The following is a 22868-nucleotide window of genomic DNA, read 5'->3' on the forward strand; positions in this document are numbered from 1 at the left end:
CCCCTCTTCAGCAATGCTTCAGCCTTCAGTATCTCTCAGGCTAGTGCTTACAGTTTCGATTTTGCTCAACTTCTAAATAAAGCAGACATTTATTTATATTCAGTATAGGGGTTATTTCTGCTTTTACTCTTGTGAACATCTTACTCTGCAATTAGAATTTAGTCATGTTGCAAGGTGTGGTGGCACATATATTTAATCCCTGAATTCCAGAGGGAAAGGCAAACCAAACCAAACCAAAACACATGACATAGCTTCCAGACACCTTTCCTTCTTTCTGGGTCTGGTTTCCCTTGTAATCTCTTCACATAACAAAAGAGAAAGGGACCTAATCCCATCAGCATATATATTACACACACACACACACACACACACACACACACACACACACAGAGAGAGAGAGAGAGAGAGAGAGAGAGAGAGAGAGAGAGAGAGAATGAATTTTGAATGTTGCATTTTGAAACTTTGATTCTAATCAGAAATATTCAGCACCTATTTAAAATTTGAAAACAAAACCAAATGAATGAAAAACCTAAACTAAAACCTGCCTTTCTTCATCCTTGAATGATGTCTTACTGCCCTGCCCTACAACAATGGAGGAGTCAGGCTATGGTTGACAGAGCCTCTTCCTATGAATGTAGTAAATGTTCACTACCTTTAATAAAATATACATAATTTGCCAGGCATGGTGGCACAGCCTTTAGTCCCAGCACTCAGGAGGCAGAGATGGCAGATTTCTCTGAGTTCAAGGTCAGCCTGATCTGCATAGTGAGTTTTGGGACAGCCAGGGATATGTAGACAGATCCTGTCTTAAAAACAAAACAAAACAATCAAAGAAAACACTAGTGAGATGGAATCAGAATAGTGAAGATTTATACTTTTGCCTTATGCATGAACTTCCTAATTTGTTAACATAAGTCACCCAATATACTCATCTACATTTTAGTCACTCCTCACCCATCAAAAACTAAAAACTGCAATATTTTGGTTATAAAATTTAAGTTCCAAATTCTCCCATCTGTATGTAAAGCACACATGCAAATGTGTGTCTGCTGGTGACCAATGTAGAATCAGAGCAGCTCCTCTCATTCTGGGGGTGGAGGAGCTTTATGATAACCGTGCTGTCCCAGAGGTTTGAGTCCATAATCTCAAAGTCTGTTGATTTGTACTGAGATCTCCAACAAGCAGAGAAAAGCTAAGTATCTTGCAAAGTGGCCAATTATGCATGGATCAGTAACACCACTTAAGCATCTCCATGCATTTACATAAAACTCCCTCAAAAGTATGGAAAAGAATCTTTAGAAGCAAGCACAAAATATCTACTATATGCATTTGCTGATATGCAATAGACAAGGGCACAGTAAGATTAAAGAATTTAAATGTAGAGGTTGAAGAGATGGCTCAGTGGTTAGAGTACTTGCTATTCTTGCAGAGGACCTGGGTTCCACTCTCAGCACCTACATCAGGCAGCTCACACCCACTGACCTTTACCAGCACTGTGCACCAAGTGAGTAAACACAACACAACACACACACACACACACACACACACAAATTTAAAAACAAATTTTAAAAAATTTATAGGTGCAGTATAACTGACTTATCAAGAAAAACATTCAGAAATATAACAAATTATTTTGAAAAATTTTCATTTCTACTAATATGTCTATTTAACACCTGTGAGCATATTTCTCCTTGATGCTTACTCTTTAACTTCAGAGTGTCAGGCAACTGAAGAATCACAGGCCATGCAACACTGGCTTTAGAAACCTTTATCATCAGTGAAAACAACTACTTCAAATTAATTTTCATATTAAAAATTCAGCATAAGAATTATTTTATTTGCTACAAACAAGAAGCATGTCAGTATTTCCGCTGTCTGGTTAAGTTAAATGTTAATGCTCTCACTGTCCCCAGGCAGCTGTGTTATACACTGACCTGTAATGGACATGGGTAACTGTTGGCTTCCTGTACCCCAGGATCCAGGTCTGAATGTCTATTGGTTCAGCTTTGGGATAAGCTATGGTCGTGTCTATTATCCACTGCAGGCCTCTTGATTTGCATTCTGGAAGTAAAGAAAAAGTTCCTTGAATTGGGTAAGGTTTAAGTATAGAACTCACCTAAGCAGCTGAAGCACACTAATGTGCCTTTGCTTTGAGAAGAAAAGTGGACATTTTTCCTGCTGTTCAACAGTGCTCTTAGCACAAAATAAAAGCATCTCACGACAAAGTAGATTATTTCAGAACAAACAACAGAACGCTATTATTTGCTACACGCAGCTCATTTAAGTTTTCAGTATAATTATACACTAGAAAGGTATTATTATATATTATCACTCCTACACAAAAGAGCCTATGAAAGGCCAGAAAGTAAAGCATATATCATAAAAATGAAAAACAGACTTCAAAACCAAACCAATAAATGTAAAAAAAAATCATGATTTACCATATTAATACTTAAGGGACATTAACAAATTCAGAAAAATGGAAATAAAAAAATATAGACATACATTATTATTGATTACTGTTCCTATGGGGGGGAAGCTTCCTCAATTTTAGCAAGAGTTACATATAAATAACATTCCTACCCTGCCTTTCAGAAGGAATGGTCAGTAGCCATCACTGTGAGAGGAGATGGGAAAGGGGTTTCGTCGGCTCCTTCACATGTAGCTTTGTTTCCATCAGTGACTATGGAGCAATAATGGAGAGGGATTCCCACAGAGAACACTGGCTTAAGGTGGAACTGTCTGCTCTATACATGAAGTGCCTGGAATAATTTTCCAGCCTATCTAAATTATATCAGGAGTCAGTAATATATTATTTTTCCTTGTTAGACATTAAAACAAGCTTGAAATTCCTTAAAAGATTTTGGAGAAACATTCTGCTGGGTTAATTTTTAAGAAGGAACAGCTTTTCTCTGAGGACAGTGACTCAGGTTTGCAGTCCCAGCACCCAGAGGACTGTGGCAGGAAGACAGGAGGGTAACTGGTTCAAGGTGGTTGGATTATATGACTTTGCCTCAAAAACCAAAGCAAAGCAAAGCAAAGCAAAAGCAATCAAACAAAATGAACAAGTGGACAGAGAGGAAGGTAGAGGGAGAAGTTACAGCAAAGATGGTAAAAACCCAGAGCACGGTGGCAGCTCACGGCCAGCCAGTGTCAGTTCTTTGAACTCTATGTTTAGAAACTTTGATGATGAAAGAAGTGTAAAATGCCAGCAGAGTTCAGTTCAGGATGAGTTACCACTCAGAAGATCTGACACTTCTAAAGGTGATCAGGCAGAATATGATCTTGGCATGCGCCTGGAGCACACATTAAAGACACAAAGGCAGGCGTATGTTTACAGAGGGTAAATACTAGCAAATATGGAAACCAAAGGAAGCCACGGAGAATGCCAAGCAGAAGAAAACAGCACAGTACTTTTTAGTTATTCTGATGACTTAAGATGTAAATGTATTAACTAAGGATAAATAATAAACTTTTTTTATAAATGGAATCTGTGGCTATCTAAGAGAAGTCTCTTTCTTTATTAGTAGGCAACTATTACCACAATTGTTCTTTGAGATCTAGACCACCACTGGGCACTGCCTGGGCGGGCTGTGCAAACAGCAGTCTTTAGTTGGACTAATCCTGTTTGGAGAACCTTTGCTTGCAGCTTGGCCTGCCTGACACTGTAGTGACTCTCCAGCAGTGAAGCTGCTCTGAACTTTGCTTTTCTATTAAAAGACTCTTTCAATTTGCCTTTTTAAGAGACGATAAAAGATGAAGAACACTGACTGCCAAGTAGCTACTTGAAAAAAGCAAATGAAAGGAAAAATGCCGAGCAATTTCATGGGCACTATTCCTACACCTGCTCTGTACGGAACCTGAAAAGTTCTCTGCAGGCCAACCATTTCAGCATTTATTTTAAAATACTAAAAGAAATTTAAAATGCTATCAAAGAAATAGGCCTCAGGAATCTCCTTGAACTGTTCACCAGAAAGCTTTTGTAGAAGAGGTGGCTTGGATGAGGCTGCTCCTGCTCCTGCAGAAACCACTTCTGAGACTCACCTCCTCCTTAGGAGCTGCATCACTGAGTACGGCTTGCACATTCTTGGCTCTTAAGACAGTATGTGCTCATTATTTCAGAGCTCTGGAGAATAAGCCACAGTGGTACAGCTTTGGGACAATCTCTGCTAGTTGCTGGCATCTTCCTGTCACTTGTTTGCTGTCTGATGGTTTAGTCTGGAGCTCACATTCTTTCCACAAGACCTATATGTTGTCCCTCCCCTACACACCTGCAACACAGCGTAAGTACTTTGCCGAGTAACCCAAACTATGCATCATTTGTGTGGCTGTGTTATATGGACATATGGAAATTGCTTACCAGTTCTCCTCTGACTGTTTATTATAAGTAAACCTATAACAAGTTTCATTATACAAAGCTTCATTTTGCAACCCAGGCTGACATAGAATTTACTACATATTCCAGACTGATCTTGAATTCAAAGATAATCCTCCTCCTCCTCAGATTCACAGTACTAGAATTACAGCACAAGTCATTGTGTCTGATGCAGATTGTTTCCAATTAATAATATTTGTAGTAGGATAACTGAGTCATTTATTAATACTTTAAGGCACTTAATAAATAGTGCCAAATTATGTTAACTCTGTTGTCTAGTAAGAGCAAACAAAACCTTCCGCAGTAACTTGCATCATTAGTGGCAGAAATCATCCTAAGAGCAGGTGGGTATGGAAGACAGCTTTGAGTACACACTTGTAATTACTTGAGTGCACAATATTTGTGAGTATAATTACTTTAGTGCATTATTGTGAATATCGACTACTTTAAAGAGAAATATGAAAAGATTATAACTTCACCTTCTCCCCAACTGTCAATTCTAATTTTTGAAAATTACTGAAAAAGAACTGAGCCAGGCTTGGGGGTGTGAAACTCTAATCTCAGCACTCAGAAGGCAGAGGCAGGCAGATCTGTTTGAGTTTGGGACCAGCTTGGCTTATATAGTTCCAGGACAGCCCAAGACTACATAAAGAGATCCTAAAACCCCAAACCAACTTAACAAACAACCAAACAAAAACAAAGAGTTCATTTCAGTTCAAACAAGACAAGCAATGCTAAGGCACCCTACCTAAGCCTCTTGCGTCTCCTCCTGCTGGGCTTCCATTTTCCTGCCGTGCTACAAGTGCCTTCAGAATAATGTTTGTTGCCCCAAACCTTGGCAAAGTGACATGTGTAAGAAATGGCAAGTTATTTTTCTTGGCAAATGCCTGGCTCGTTTCTCTCCTCTTCCTGAGGAAGCCCCCTTCAGGAAACAAAACAATCCATTTTCGATCTCTGCTCCTATAATTATGTTCAAGGTGCTTCTTGAGAACCAGCAGCTGTTGGTCACGATAGGCTCTTCCCTGGAAGGTATACACACATAGTAAGGACAGGTGGAGATCGAAATACCCCAAGATCAAATAGAAACAACTGCTTCAAAACTGGAATGCAATTGTAGGATAGAACAGTGGTTTCCCAAGTTATTTCTCTTTTTGAGTGGAGTGGTAAAGGGGGAGGAGCTATTCAAACTTATACAAAGGGACTTCTTTTTGGAGGAAAAGCAACTCAGCAGTTTAGTAGCCACATAGTGTGGCCAGGTACAGTCCCAATCCCAGAAAACAGGAGTAAGCAGGGGACCACATGGAGAAGTGCTGAATGTGGAGGGTAAGCTCAGCAAGTGAGGGGTTTAGGAGGAGAAATATAAGAGGGATGAAGAGGATCAGGGTGAGTAAGGCAAGCAGATGCCAGGAAGTGACAGCTGAATGAAGACCTGCTAGGTGACATAAGGGAATAAGCCACACAAGGTGAAAGGCAACTGACAAGATCAAAAAAGATACAGGCCCAAGGTGGGAAGATGCTTGGGATACTGGAGCCTTCAGTGGGAGTACATATCTTCAATCCCAGCACTAGTGGATCTCTAGGAGTTCAAGACTAGTGTGGTTTACAGTAAAACTATGCCTTACAAACAAACAAACAAGAGTGGTTCCCTGGTCAACATGGAGGAGATGACAGTGGTAGGTGACAAAAAGCAGGAGACCAGATGGAAAGGGTCTCAGGCATGGTGCTGAGCTTTACTGTCTTTTTATTAATTAAAAAAATTGTGTGTGTGTACAAGTGCGCAGAGTAGCCTGTGCCCCACTCATGTGCACCACTGTGTACACGCATGTGCATTCGGTAGTCTGTGCCCCACTTATGTACACTGCTTGCCTACAAATGCTCAGAGGCAGAGGGTGTTAGATCTTCTGCAATTAGAGTCATAGGTAGTTGTGCGCTGTCTGATTTGAGTTCAAGGCACCAATCCCAAGTCCTCTGTAAGAGCAACAGGATATGAACTGAACTATTTCTCCAGCTACCACAGGGCTAAGCCTTAAATGCAAAATTGTTGGATAATTATGAGCAAGAAAATGCCATAATATTATTTATATCATAAGTAAGCCCAACTCTTATGTCTACAGCAGCTGAGTTTTACTGACTTCTGTGATGGGTAAGTCAGGGGAATACTGCAATAGCCAACAGAGGCCTGGTGAGGATCAGCTATGTACACATGAGGAACAGATGCATGCAGGACAATCCTGAAAGCAGACAGGACAAGAGCATGGACTAGATCTTAGTTATGAGAAAGGATGGCATGGAGGCTGCAAACTGCCAGAAAAGGTACTGGAAGGCGCCAACATCCAGGCAGCATCAGAAGCCTCAATCCTGTCAATGCAGGCCAACCAGCACTGTCACAAAGCTCCTTAAACAACTCGAGTTGTGTACAACTCCAGTCTTTAGATTAAATGTATCACAAATTAAAAATAAAGACTTAAGACATTTAATACTAGCTCACTGAATTAAGATTATGATTAAAAAGTACAATTTAGCAAGGTGTGGTGACCCATACCTTTAATCCCAGCACTTAAGAGGCGGAGCAAGTGGATCTCTCTGAGTGAGTCTAGCCTAGTCTCAAAGTTCCAGGATAGCCAGGGCTGTTATACAGAGAAACCCTGTCTTAAAAATGGACAAACTAAACTAAACTTGTCCTCTTTCTTTTGAGAGAGGGTCTCACACGTCCTAGGCTGGCCTTGAATTCGCTATCCTCTCATTTCTGTCTGAAGGGCTAGGAACACAGGCGTGCACCAACACATTTGACTAAATGAACATCTTTTCTAGACCATTCATTCCCATGTTATAGAATTTTTACTCCTAATCTCTGAGGGCTAAATGTTACTCTTTTAGAAATTAATCTTCAGTTACTTTAAAATAGTTGTATGGACTCAAAACCTTGACTACCATTAAATGGAAAGATCTGAGTACACGCTTTTCATGTCTACACTCCAGAGCACACTGAGAACTGAACTTTGTCTTGAAGCTCACGTCAACATCAACTGTTACACGACCCTGTGCCAGTCTTTCCTCCCACTTCGCCATGGAAGATGGCTAGCTAGCTTTCCCACAGGACCCTCCCTCCAGAGCTGCTGGTCTTTCTGCTGCTTTTCCTACTTCTGCGTTATGTCTTAATTTGTGGTTCCTCAGAACAAGATTCATTTGATCTATCAGGTTTTCATTAAGAACTTATGTGCACAGGACCATACAATCAAGACTAAGGTTGTTAAATACATGAACACCAAGTAACCACAGCACTGCCTGCCATAGACATGCTTACACTTGGTATTTCCCTACTTTGGAGAAGGCAGTGTGTGATACTCAGTGGGTGTGCGAATGCTGCTGTGCAGTGTTGACTGGGAAGAAGTTACCACGCTCACACCTGAGAGTCTGTTCCCAACTCATCTCCAGTCATTTGATCCATATACCAAACATTATATTCTCAATATTTTCTGCAGAAATCCGATGTACTCATTTGTGTTTCTATGAAGTTCCTCGTCATTTCTTCTTCTTCTTCTTCTTCTTCTTCTTCTTCTTCTTCTTCTTCTTCTTATTATTATTATTATTATTATTATTATTATTATTATTATTTATATTTACTGACTTATTAATAACCTTCCTACTGGTAACTAAGATATCTTCTTACCACATAACATGGTATTTTAAACAATAGTCACAGCAGAAGCTAGACAGTGACAGTGTGCTCCTGGTAAAATGCTGATGAAGGCTGCAGGCACTGTTCTGAGTGCTCTACGAGTTTAACTTCACATGATTCCCACAACTTTTTGAGGGAGACCACCTACTGCTCTCATGTGAAAATGAGGAAAATGAGCATTTAATTTGCCCAATCCACTCAGCTAATGATTTGAAGAGCAGGAGTGTGGCAGGTGCTTGATCATGTATATTTCAAGTGAGATTGAATAAATGTTTACGGAACAAAGATTCAAAGGAGGAGCCAAGACTGGAGAACAGGGTCTACTTAGCCCAACTAGTTTGTCATACCACTTTGTCATAATCAACACAATCACTCACTTTAAATGTCTCAACACTGGAAAAACGATGTTCGTCACTCACCTGTCTTATAAAGAAGTCTCCATGAATAAGAGAAACAATTCCAAAGTTTGTATACTTGAAAATATGATCCATCAGCCACATCATCTGAGCAACAACCTGAAATATTTAAATGCAGACATGGTTATTTCATTGTTGGAGACAAAAAACTTGCTACACTGTTGCAGGATATTTGATCACACTGTGAACCCTAAGGTTGTGTTGTTTAGTGAAAAAAACTGTATTTAGTTGTGGTGTGGCTGAACATGTATACCTACCTTTAATCCCTCTGGCTAGAGTATAAACACACTTTTAGTACACACCCTTATGCCCAAACAATGAAGGTAAAGCAGAAGGAAGCAGCCATGTTTGAAAGTGATGTATAATTAAGTGGCAGACAAAGTGAAGAATTAAAGAAAGATTTGAAAGAATAAGTGTCTTAGCCTGGGTTTTACTGCTATGAAGAAACACCATGACCAAGGCAACTCTTATAAAGGACAGCATTTAATTGGGGCTGGCTTCTAGGTTGAGAGATTCAATCCATTATCATCAAGGCAGAAAACATGGCAGCCTCCAGACAGCCATAGTGCTGGAGGAGCTGAGAGACATCTTGTTATGAAGGCAAACAGGAGAAGACTGTTGTTCGGAGTGACTAGGAGGAGGGTCCAAAGCCAATTCCCACAGTGACACACTTCCTCCAACAAGGCCACACCTCCTAATAGTGCCACTCCCTGGGCCAAGCATATTCAAACCAACATAATAGGATATGTCCAGTTTTCACGAGGAAAGGAAAGTCTCCATAATCATCCAAGCTTCCCCCTCCACCCCACAGCAGGGGGAGGGTTGTGACAGGGTCTCTCTGTGTAGCAGTCCTGGCTGTCCTGGGGCTCACACTGTAGGTCAGGTTGGCCTCCAATTCAGAGATAAGCCTTCCACTGCCTTCTCAGTGCTGAGGAATTAAAGGCAAGTGCCACCATGCCAGTTCATCTAAATATATTTTGAATTAGTGACTAAATATATTTTTTAATTTATTTTTTATTCTTTTGAGAATTCCATATGAATACTGCATTTACATAATTACCCATCCCTTCCTTCCAACTACCTCTCAAGGTCATGTCCTCTTCTTTAGTTATTGTTATATATATACATATGTATACATAAATCCAGCCTGCTAAGTCATTGAGTGTTGTAAATATTTTAAATCTAATGTTGTATCTACAAATTCAGCAGTTACTAATAGGCTTTACATAAAAAATTATAAGTCCTGATTCTTAGCTTTAGTACCCTAAGTCCATAGTATACAGAAAAAATGTAACTGAATTAGCTTATTAAATTTGGACTCAAGGATTACTTCCTTAACTGCAAGGGGCCATGGGAAAGGGTAAAAGTATATAGGCCAGGAAGATGAGGGGAGGGGCTTCTGTCTATGTGGCTACCAGGAAGACCTCATCCCTACTGGATAGAGGCTTTTTAGAAGTGGCTTATTTCGGAAGCAGCCACAACCCTTTAAGTAAACCACTAGCTATGTTCTATAAGGATGCCCCCAAACTCATTGGTTCCCCAGAATGAACTCTTGTGGAATCATGCCTGTTTGTCATTGAGAGGGGTAAATATTACTTATGTCTCTCCTGAAAAGGAATTTTTGCAGATTTCCAATATTTCAAAATTTCCCTCTATCTAAAGGAGGTTTCTGGTGATTCTTATAACTTGTAAAATGACACTGAACTAATAAAACAAAATCATTAAAATATTTATAAAATAATGTAAACAATGACACATTCTGTTATTAACACAATTTGTTAGTTTGCTTAAGTGCATACTATCTGCCAGTATTAAATTTAAGATGCCTTAATCTTTAATCACACACACAAACCATTATCCATTGCTGACAAGTTAATTCTCATATTGAGAAGACTTTGTTTGCAGCAAATTTAAATTTTTAAATTAAATATAAACAGTATCTAATTAATGAACTGCTTAATTGTTCTTTCCTGCTGAGGAAATAAGCATTCCTAGCACTAAACCTTAAATAAAGCAAAAGCTACAGCTCAATTAAGAATGTAATGAACTCTACCCTTGACCCCTAAGAAAATGAAAGATATAAATAACTCCGAGTGTTAAAGTTAAATTGTGTGAACTTACATATAAAGGAAAGAACTAGATGCTGACAATCACCATCTGCTTTTATAAAGGCAATGGGAAAATGAAAAGAACACAGCTCCTGCCTTAAGTTTTCAAGGAAACGGTTAACAATCATCATCATTAGTAGACTGGATTGCTTTAAAAAATTAAAAAGTACATCTATATAAAAGAATCAAGACTGAGGAGATGGCTCCCTTGCCTTGTGTTTCAGTTAGGGTTTCTACTACTGCCACGAAACACCATGACAAATCGGGGAGGAAAGGGGTTCCTTGGCTAACATTTCTATATTGCTTTTCATTATTGAAGAAAGTGAGGACAGGAACTCAAACAGGGCAGCGTCCTGGAGGCAGAAGCTGATATAGAAACCATGGAGGGGTCTGCCTACTATTTGGCTCAGCCTGCTTTCTTATAGTGCCCAGGGTCACCAGCCCAGGAATGGCCCCACCACAGCAGTCCCCACTGATCAATCTCATGGAGGCATTTCCTCAACTGAAGCTCCTTCCTCTCCGATGACTCTAGCCTGTGTCAATCTGACACATAATCAGCAGAACATTACATGTGGTAATCCGAGTAAAAATGGCCCCTGCCCCCATAGGCTCATAGATCTGAATGCTTAGTCACCAGAAAGTGATTACATTAGTGACAGGATCAGAAGGATTAGGAGGTGTGGCCTTGTTGAAGAAAGTGTACCACTGGGCCTGTGCTTTGAGGTTTACCAAAAGCTCATGTAGGCCCCAGGCTTGCTTCCTCTGCTTATAGTTCAGGATGTACCTTCCAGCTACTGCTCCAGTGCCTCTGACATGCCATCATGCTTCCCATCCTGATAATGGACTAAACCTCTGAGACATAAGCCAGCCCCAGTTTAGGGTTCTCTCTTGTAAAAGTTGCCTTGGTCATGGTGTCTCTTCACAGCAACAGAGCAGTGACTTAAGACACCATGCAAGCAGGAGCACTAATGTAAAAGGTAAGTGAGGAGCTCCTTACAATTCCCAGATAGGGAGGAACAGGTCCCTCCATCCCCCCTCTCACTCCCTCCCTGTGTGTGTGTGTGTGTGTGTGTGTGTGTGTGTGTGTGTGTGTGTGTGTGTGTGTACATGCATGTATGGAGGTCAAAGTACAATTCTTAGGAGTCAGTTCTCCTTTTTCATATGGGTTCTGGAATTGAACTCAGCTCAGGTCATTGGGTTTGGTAGCAAACATCTTTCTTTACTCAGTGAAACATCTCATCAGCCCAAAGAGGTCTTTTAAAACTAGTATACAATGTGACAAGAGCCTTCTACCTTTAAATGACTATGAAGTAAGTAATCAGTCCAGTAAATATTCCTACTTGTCAATATAAACTAATATTGACTCCTGCTTATAAAGCAAGAGGAAAATGATAATTCTTCTACCTTTTAGTTTTTAATTTATCTCTTACATAAAATTAGTTTTAAAATGTGCCTAGATTTCAAATTATTTGATAATATCAGAGAATTATACAATATTACTCAGGAAGGGCTGGAGAGATGCTGTTCTTCTAGAGGACCAGAATTCAATTCCCAACACCTTTATCAGATGACTCATGACTGTAACTCTAGCTCCAGGAATCATATACCCTCTTCTGGAACCCACAGGCACCCATGTACATGTGGCATACATTCACACAGACACACAGATATACAAATAAATTAAAATGAAATTAAAAATAAATGTTAAAAAATTTCCTAGGACAAGCAATTAAATCTAAACAAATTAAGTGAAATCTTTTGAAAGCAAACAAACCCATTTTTCTTTGGCCCACATGACTATCTAACATTAAGTTAATGTTGAGTTATCATCCTCAACAAATAGCACTGGAATGCAAGCATATTTTATACTGATCATATGCATCTTAAGCACATTGCATTCTTGCAAAAAAAAAAAAAAAAAAACTGTTGTAAGTGTGGTTACCATTATTGGTGAGACTAAAGAATGTTGGCTGATTAACCGTTACTTGCTTTTACAGAAAGCCAAATAGGATTTTTGTTTGAACTACCCACACAATTTTAACATTATGAATTTAAAGAAAAACAATATATTTTATTGTAAGAGCAAATGCATCTACACAGTAGTATTTTTCTTCTTCTAACTATCTGAGATTCTGATTATAAAGAGGGATTAAATTTATTTCACATTCCAGCAAGATTATATCACTGAGTTTCAGAGAGGAAAAACAGATTATGAAATAACTAAAAATAGTTTCTTTTAATTTTACCTTATTTTCTGACTTTACCTGGTGAATCAAAATTCTTTAAACCTCATAAAAACCTCATACTGATTCTTACCTCAGGTTTTGCAAAAAACATTTCACTAGAGGAGGCCTATACTCAAAGGTCAAGTATATGGGCTCTCTCTTCTGAAAGTTACCATGTCCACCAGGTCCATGGTGAGCTCATCCTCAAATACCTTTCATTTTGAATTTACATACTGTACTGATCTCATCTCTCACCTTATAACAACAGCTGCCTTCTGGAGAGATAGAGATAGAGAGAGAGAATGTATGTGTGTGTGTGTGTGTGTGTGTCATTCTTTATTGTTGTTTTGTATTTTGAGATAGGGTCTCTCTACACAGCCCTGAAACTCACTCTGTAGACCAGGCTGGCTTCAAATTCACAGAGATAAACCTGCTTCTGCCTACCTTGTGCTGGGACTGAAGGTGTATACTGCCACATCCAGTGTGTCTCTAGTTCTTATAGTCACTCATGGCTATTAAGTAATCAATGAACATCTATTGTTTTGCTTACTTACTATAAGTTCAAATACAAACTCTAATAATTTGTAAACTATTAATTTAGTTTTCTAGGAACATAACTTCCTTAACTTCTCAGGTAATAATTCCTTGAATGATAAACACAAACATTTTAAATCTATTTGATTATTTTAATTATCAATATAAATGATACAAAATCAACAGTTCAAATACTGGCTTATCAATATTCAATATTCCAGTAACTTATCGTTTAAAGTCTTTAAATTCCCTTCTGGGGTTGACCAAGAATTTTATGAAGTCTATACTGATGCTGTAAGAACAGTGAGATAATTTAATCAAGGCTTTACCTCCATCCCTGTAGGACACCCACCCACAGCACTGAAGATGCTTACCGGTCCTTTGTCCTGCAGGCACATCATCAGTGTACAAACATCTCCAGTCGCCTGGTGGTTCACCAACATCACTGCTTCATCTTTAGCGATTGCTTTAATATCTTCCCCCCATTCCATCACTGTACAAATAAAACATTTCAAATTTGTCATTTAAAGATGTTTCTGTGGCTAGAAACCCTTTATTAGAAAAAATAGTAGACATTAATGATAATTCCTTGCTAACAATTTGAAAATTTGGAACTAGGTTTGTTTCCTATAAAAGTCATAATGTTGACAACATTTTAGAGTCCCAACATATCCATTAAAATATAAAATGATAACATTTTTAATGTATCCTACATTGTACAAATAATAAAAAATATAGGTATAAAAGATGTTTATTACACCTTAGATATTTACCAACAGGAAAATAGATAAAAAATTATGTTATAAAGAAATCATGGGCAAGAATTCAGAGTTCTCTACAAACAAATCCCCCTAAACTATTGTACCAACTGTGCAACTATGGTGTATACATTTTAGTTATTGTGTTAAGGTCTCTCACTCAGAACCTACATACTGAGGGCAAGTTACAGAAACTAAAACACATTCTACAGCTGCTCATGGAAACAATAAATCCTCCACACCCTTTTCTGGCCTTCCTTGTCTGATAGATAATTCGACAGTTCAGATTCTACACATCTGGAAAAGGAATGCTGCAGACAGCTTCGTGGGGTTTACCTCCCATCCTGAGAGTGGGACATGGGAGCGCCTAGCAGGTTCTCTGCTCTTCCCCACAACTTGCCCTGTGTATTTTCTCATCCGTATCCTTTGTAATATCCTCTATAACAAACTGTCTTGAGTTCTGTGAACCACTTGAGCAAATTAACTGACCCTGAGAAGAAAGTTGTGGGACCCTAATTGAGAGTAACCAGTCAGAAACATGGGTTAGAAACACCTGTGACGGCAATTGTGGGGGCAGGCAATCTTAGAGATTAGCTGGTTCCTTGACCCATGAAATCTGAGGCTATCTCCAAGTAGATGGCACCGTAATTTAGGAAACACCTAGCTGTCTTCCACTGAGAAATTGCTTTCTTGTTTAGTGTATGAAAGGAAAAAAAATCCCACCCATCAGGCATTAAAGGCCATCAATGAGGAAAATTAGAGATGCTTTCAGGCCCTGGTAATAGAACCCAAGCTTTCTGCATGTTAAGGATACGTTATCACTGTACTACACTCCCCAGCCCTGGAGTTAAGTTTTGTTTTTCTACTATATCTTTGAATCAACTGAAGAAGGAATGAAGTTGCATGTTACTTAAGACATTGAGTTCCAGACTATACGTATTAGTCACCCTTAGGAGATGACTCCTAGACTCTTTTGTTTTACTGTACAAGAAAATATCAGAATATCTCCAAATTATATAATTTTATTTTAATGGAAGAAAACAACTTGAATTAATTTAAAAATCTCTGGAAAGAAAATCATCAAAATTTACTTGTACATTCTAATAAAAGGTAAGTTTCCAGGGAGAGAGAGAAGAAATTGGGCATCAGTTCAACCATCAGGACTTTACAGAGAAGTTTGTGTAAATAGCCCAAAGCTGCCTGCTCACTTTGACCTGCTGTGGGTCACGGCTCTGGGTGATACAAAGATGAAGAGGCCTGAGGCATCCTCTTCATATACCTGGCACTCCTCTCTCACACACAGCCCTTCCTGTTACTCCAGTACACTCCAACTTGTTAGAATGAAGGACTTCTTCATACAAGTTCAAGGAAGGCATCTTTCCTTTCACATTAGTAATCTCAAAATTCCATGCTAAAGAAATTTCTGACAGGGTCAACACATACCAAATTGTGGTGCCCACTGAATTAAGATGTTGCAATTACTCTATTAGATGCTATCATTCATATAAAACTAGACTAGTGTCTATAATTAAATGTTTTTATTTAAACATTTTAAATTAATGTACTACAAAAGCTACCTTCAGAGATGATGCCGTTTGTTCCTTAAAGAGAGGCAGAGCCTCAAAGAGCCCAGCCTCTTGTGAATTGCAGTATCGTTCCAGTTCCCAGCTCAGTTCAGGTGGCTCACTTTACTGCTATATATTCAATAGCTGATTCAGTACTGGGGGAAGTAGATGTGGGCACCCATTATTTTCATGAATATATATATTTATGTGCATATGTGTCTGGTATGTGTGTGAGAGAGAGAGAGAAGGGGAGGGGAGACAGAGAGAGAAAGAGAGAGAGAGAGAGAGAGAGAGAACTTTTTGGGGCCACTTGGCAGGAATTTGACATTGGGCCAGGACAAGGAAGTAGGCCTACTTCAAGCAGGAATCTGAGACTGGGCTAGGACAGGGAAGTAAGCTCAGGCAGGAATCTGATTTCAGGCTAGAACAAAGAAGTAGGCTTCAGGTAATAATACGACTTTGGGCTAGGACAAGGAAGTAGGCTCAGATATACATAAGTCCTTAGAAACAGTGATCTCGGAACTTTGTTTATCGCCTTGCTTGTTCCCTGACTATTTGTGTTTATTGTCTTGCTGGTTTTCTTAACCTAGAACTGACCTTATTACTTGTGTGTAATTAAAATGGTATAAAAGCAGACTAGGAAAAATAAACCTGCCTCAGCCCCAGAACTGGCTGGGGTCATGCTACAATGTTGTCTACTTGTCTTCTTTTTAATCCTCACTCCTGGGCTGGAGAACCTGTAGACTGACTGAGCTGGCTTGGTCACAGAGAGAGACAGAGAACCTTGATCCCTATTTACTTTATTTATCGAGCTATGATCCCTCCCTGAATCGGAAGCTCTTTAATTCAGCCAGTCTAATTAATTAGCCATCTTGTCCCAGGGGACCTTTCTTTGCTTCCTGAGTCCTGTCTGGCTTTTTACACAGGTTCTAGAGATCTGAATTCTAGCCCTCATGCTTGACCAGCAAGTAAGCTTTATCCACTAAGACATTGCCCCCATGATACTCTTTAAAAACCAAACAAGCAAGCAAACAAACTAACAAAACTTCTTGTGTTAGGAGGTTTGAATAGGAATGACCCCATAGGCTCATATATTTGAATGCTTCAATCATCAGGAAGTGCCAGTATTTGGGAAGGATTAAAGGATTAGGAAGTTGAGGCCTTGTTGGAAGATGTGTGTTACTGAGGGTAGGCTTTAAGGTCTGCTCCAGTACCGTGTGTGCTGCCATGCTCCCTGTCACAATGAAAATGGATTAAACTTCTAAAATTATAAACAATCCTCCAATTAAATGCTTTCTCTTTGTAGGAATTACTTTGGTCATGGTGTCTCTTCATAGCAATCAACAGTGACTAAGAGACTCACTTTTGCATACATTGCAAACTTTAGAAGTACACAAACCCTTTTACCTAAGTAACTCTAGGAATTCACCTTATAGATACACTGAACTATGTGCAAAATGGCATGTACACAAATCTATTTAAAGCAGCAATGCAAAGACAGGAAGAACAAAAGCAGAGGCTAGCCTAAATCCATAGAAACAGAAAGCAGACCTGTGGTTGCTAGGGTCTGGGCCAATGAGGAATTGTTCTTTAATGGACATAGTCGACCGTCCTGATCTATGGTAGACTGGTTGCAGAAGGGTTCTGAAATCTGTAGGTGTCTCACTTCATTATAAAAAGTGATGTGGTACGAGCATACATCTTACATGTATTCTCCCATATACTCTAAGTAATTTCTAGACAGCTTGATATATAATCCATACAAATGCTATGCAAATACTATTGCACTGTTTGGAAATAATGAAAAGAAAGAAGTTTGAGTGAACTTGGATTCAGAGAACCTACAGATATGAAGGGCCAATTATATAGTTTCAGTTTTGCAAGACAAGACATTTTGGAGACTTGCGACAACAATGTGAGCACACTTAATAACATTGAAGCACACTCTTTGGCTTTTCTTTTCCTTTAAAAAACTATTTATATATTTACTTAAAATGTGTATGTATGCATATGTACCATGGTGTGCATGTGGAGATCGGGAACAACTGGTGAGAATCAGTTCTCTCCTTCTACTGCACAGAGGCCTTACCTCCTGAGCCACCTCAAAGGCCTCAATGTGTACTCTTTGAAATAGTTAAGATGGGGCTCACTGGTTAAGAGCACTTGATGTCCTTGCAAGGTTCTCAGTTTGGTTCACAGTGCCTATGTGATGCCTAAAAACTGGCTGTAATTTCATTTTCAGGGGACCCAACACCCTCTTCTGCTTCTGCGGGCAGCAGGCATGCAAATGGCATGCATACATACAAACAGCTTAAACATATATGAAGATTAAAACTCAATATCCATAAATGTTACATGTACTTTTACCACAATTATAATTTTTTAAAAAACAAATCAGCTATAGGAGGCATGCTTTATCTACACATTGGACTCCTACACACCACAGGATTAGGTCCTAACACGGAATGATGTACTGAGAAAAAAAAAAGTAGCCTACAGGACATTATGGAGAACTTGATGCCTGGCTTTCTGGAGAGGAAGTCAATAGATATGCTAATGTTCTGATGACCACAAGTCAATGGACACACACACACATTCCTCTTTCATGCATGTTTCACTCAGTATCAGGTGCTGTTAGATGTTATGGGTATAAAATAAAACATTTCAAGTACTATTCTAAGGAAAATGGTTTTAAAAGTCACCTTGGTCTTATAAATATAGGCTAAGTAGTAATCTGAAAAGTTTTCTGGTCCAACATTTATAAAAATGTACATTACATATAAACAGTTGTTTGAGCACTGAAAATTTCTTTAATGTAATCTCAGTCAGATGAATGGAAAGCAGCTATCTTGGCCCACACAACAGAAATGCAGGCATGTGTTATAAGCAATAAGTAAGGGATTTTTGTTTTTGTTTTTTTTTTTACATAAGATGTATCTTGTCAGTCACTTTTATATTATCAACTTTCAGATGATTCAGATTCTCTACTGTATGTATATGGATGGTATATGAGTCTGTACACATTTGTGTAAGTTTGCACACATGTGTAGAGACCAGAGACTAAAGTCTGCATTCCTCAGCCATTCTCTATTTTGTATTTTGGGAGAGGGCATCACTGAACATGAGGTCATCAATTGGTTCAGCTGGCATCTAGCAAGCCTGCTTTCTCCTCCCCAGATGAGCTACCTGGTGACCTGGTGCATGCGGCCATAGCCAGCTTTACAGGGAGCTGAAGTCCTCAGTCTTCAGCTTAGGTCCCCATGAACTCAGATCCTCAGACCTTCACTGACAGCCATTTCCTCAGATCCCTTGGATGGATAACTCTTTTCTGAATTTTACAGTTTTCCAAATTCCACATTCACCTGAACTGCCCATCATATTAAGATGAGGCCATAATGGATTAGAATGGGCATTAAACCTAAATCCAACGTGCCCAGCATTCTCTTCCTTACACTTATTTATGTGTATGAGTGTTGCCTGCAGTCATGTATGTATGTGCAGGACATACCTGGCTGGTGCTTGTAGCAGTCAGAAGCAGGGGGTGGAATTATAGATGGCCATGAGTGTTAGGACCCAACTGGAATCCTCTAAGAATGATAAGTTCTTTTAACTGCTGAGCCAACTTTCTAGTTCTGAACCAGCATTCCTTTAGCACGTATGTGCATGCACTCTCGAATGTGCACTCGCGAGCTCGAGCACACACACACACACACACACACACACACACACACACACACACACACACACACACACACACCCCTGTCATATAATAGGCATTAGCTGAATAGTGGGCAACCATCAGAATCTAGAAACAGTCAGGCTGTACGTATTTCCTCTCAAATCTTGACTCCCAGAGAAAACAGCTTTGCTGACTGACTTGCACCTTGATTGCAGATTTTTGGCTTCCAGAACTAGAAAGAATACACTTTTTACACTTTTTGTTTTGTTGAGACAGGTTTTCTCTGTGTAGACCAGGCTGGCCTGAAACTCAGAAATCTACCTGCTTCTACCTCCTACAGCTAGGATTAAAGACATGTGCCACCCCTGCCCAAATCATTGTTTTTGCAATTTTAAAGCATGCTTCAAGGGAGTTCGAGTGGGTTGGCTCTGAGCTCTCAGAACTAGCCCCAGTCTGCTCTTTCTGCTGCCTGCAGATTAGGATTAAAACTCTTAGCTACTTCTTCAGTACATCTGCTGCCATGCTCCCTGCTGTCATGAGAACAACTAGCCCCTACACTGTAAGCCCCAGTTAAATGTTTTCTTTCATAAGAGTTGCCTTGGGCTTGGTGTTTTTTTTTTTTTTTTTTTTTTTTTTTTTTTAACAGCTAAAGATCGGTGACTAAGACAGCCCACTGTTGCTAAAGAAAATGAAGGTTAACTGAACAAAAAACTGGACAAAAAATCATTTAGTTTTAAGAACAAAACCGAAGATTATCTCCTACCACATGCATACTTGATTTCATAGCAAGACCCTGTTTCACACCAAGAAACACCAACAACAAAATCCCAGAAAAACCCAGTGACTCTGAAGCCATTGTTATGACCAGCAAAAAGGAATTAACGTGGAGAGAAAAGGATGCTTGTCATGCATTCCTAAGCACCCTTTCCGAAGACCTGTCCCCTGTCCACTGGCTGAGTGCTCGGGTGTCTGCTGCTGTGGTAGACACCATGACAAAAGTGAACTGACAAGAAAACAACTTCAGCTTAGGACCCTCACTACACTGTTGACAGAGGGCAGGGCAGGAACTCAAGGCAGGAAGTGAAGCAGAAACCATGGAGGAATGGTGCTTCTGGCTTATTCCCGGCTTTCCCAGTTTGCTTTCTTTTTCTATCATGTGCTCACGCGCATATGTGTGTGTGTGTGTGTGTGTGTGTGTGTGTGTGTGTGTGTGTGTGTGTGTGTGTGTGTAGAGACACACGTGTCAGCAGAGGCCTGAGGCCTGAAGAGGTTATCAAATCCTCTGGAACTGAAGTTATGGATGACTGGCACCACGAGGGAATTCAAACCCAGATCCCCTGGAAGAGTAGCCAGTGTTCTTACCTTCTGTGCCATCTCTCCAGCCCCTTGAACCTGCAGGGGTGACACATCCATCCCACATTAACATTAATTAAGACAACATCCTACAGGCCAGTCTTATGGAGGCATTTTCTCAATTAAGATTTCTTTTTTCTAAGATATGTCTAAGTTTGTGTCAGGTTAACAATCACCAACCAGGACACTAATATTACACACTCTTTTACTACACTGTACTTTAGTTATTAATAATACTAAAACACCTTATAAAAATTAATGAGGTATAATTTATTGTTCCATTAAGATAATTGGACATATAATTTTTAGAATCTGTACAGGCTTGTTTTGTGTGTCAACTTGACACAAACTAGAGCCAGGAAAGAGGAAGGAACCTCAGTTGAAGAAATGCCTCCATGAGATCCAACTGTAAGGCATTTTCTCAATTAGTGATCAGTGGGGCCATCCCTGGGCTGATGGTCCTGGGTGCTATAAGAAAGCAGGATGACCAAGCCAGTAAGCAGGATTCCTCCATGACCTCTGCATCAGCTCCTGCCTCCAGGTTCCTCAACTGTTTGAGTTTCTGTTCTGACTTCCTTTGGTGATGAACAGCAATATGGAAGTGTATGCCAAATAAATCCTATCCTCCCTTTTACTTTTTTGGCTATGGTATTTCATTACAGCAATAGAAACCCTAACTAAGATAGAGTCATTATTAACCAACCATGTTTTCAGCATCCCAGGTCACAGGCAGACCCTACTGTACTTTCCTGAGGTTAAAAAATCACAAGCACAAACAGGACAAAAGAAAGAGTATGTCCATCAAGAGCAGTTGTGAAAGCAGCTTGGAAACTCATTAACCCAGGCTGGAGAAGGCTCAGCGGGTAACAGCACTGGCTGCTCTTTCAGAGGACCTAACTTCAATTCTCAGCACTCGCATGACAACTCGAAACTGTTTATAACTCCATTTCTAGCAGATCTGATACCCCCTTTGGCCTCTGAGGGTACTGTATGCACATGGTTCACAGACAGTCAGACAAACATGCAAAAAAATAAACAGGGAAATAAGGTAGGATGGTAGACTGGTAAGAGAACATGGTCAAGCAAGAGGGTGGTTATGAGAAAAGGGAGTAGTGGTACATGCTACAAAGTTCAGACTTGGCAGACACAGGAGAATAAATAGTTCAAGGCCAGCCTGGGATACAGAGCAAGATGCTGTCACAAAGCAGTCAGAAAGAAGCAGCAGAGAAGACAGGCTGGCAGTCACACATATCTCCGTAATATTCTATTCAAACTTTGAAAAGCCCTCTGAACCAATCTGCTGACTTCCCAGGAAAATGGGAACGATAATCCAGAGGTTAGCTGTACCAACTTGGTGGACAGCTAGTCCACGATGGAGCATGCTACGGGTTCCCACAAAGACTTCCTCAAAGATGATTGTTCACAGTCGTATCTGACTGACTTAAGGAGAGAACTAAAACTAAGAAGGAACTGGCCCGCTAGTTTGCTCTGGCTGTAACTCCAGCACTGTACAGGTGGAGGCAATGGTAGGTGATCAGGAGTGCAGGGCTTTGGTAGGCACTTGAGGCTGACAGAGGTTCTAGAAGACCTTGTCTCAAAAACAAACAAACAAACAAACAAACAAAAAAACCCCACCACTATCACAAGTTCAAACAAATGAAGACATACATGGAGCTTGGGGAAAATTAGCATAGAAGAGTAAGTGGGGGTTGGAGGTAGCTCAGTAGGTAAAGCAAGTGCTATGTAAGTAAGAGGAAGTGAGTTCAATCCCAGAACCCATGTTAAAGCTGGGTATGATGGCATGGGTCCTAGTGACAGAAACTTTACATAAAAAAACAAGACGCACAGCTTCCTGAAAAATGTTAACCAAAGATGACCCCTGGCCTCTTCATTTCTACATGTGTATATACAAGTGTGTACACACACATAAAGTAAGCATGGGAAAAAATATTATATCTTGGGAAAATAAAAGTAACAACTTTGTACATAGCTCAGTTATGAACTAAGCTATATATTCATAGTAAAGGTTATAAATATTTATAACTTAAAACACAATAAAATTAAATACAAAGTAGAAAATCTATTTTCTAAGTATTATTTAAGGCAGTGGCTTTCAACCTATAGGTCAAGACCCCTTGGGGGAAGTTGAAAACCCTTTCATAAGGGGTCACATATG

The 22868-nt window shown here is 39.7% G+C and overlaps 1 protein-coding gene across 3 annotated transcripts in view; it reads right to left on the reverse strand.

Annotated features, from left to right (window-relative positions):
* Positions 1-22868, reverse strand: part of LPGAT1 (lysophosphatidylglycerol acyltransferase 1) — a 68199-nt gene that overhangs the window by 18298 nt on the left and 27033 nt on the right. For all 3 annotated transcript variants that reach the window (XM_080920534.1, XM_080920533.1, XM_080920535.1), the window contains 4 exons: positions 13712-13830; positions 8474-8569; positions 5124-5397; positions 1935-2061 (listed from right to left, as the gene is read on the reverse strand). In XM_080920534.1, the coding sequence (XP_080776660.1) occupies positions 1935-2061; positions 5124-5397; positions 8474-8569; positions 13712-13830 (616 nt within the window). The remainder of the gene's footprint in view (positions 1-1934; positions 2062-5123; positions 5398-8473; positions 8570-13711; positions 13831-22868) is intronic.

The sequence above is a fragment of the Micromys minutus genome (genome assembly GCF_963924665.1).
Source record: "Micromys minutus genome assembly, chromosome: 1".
NCBI lineage: Eukaryota > Metazoa > Chordata > Mammalia > Rodentia > Muridae > Micromys > Micromys minutus.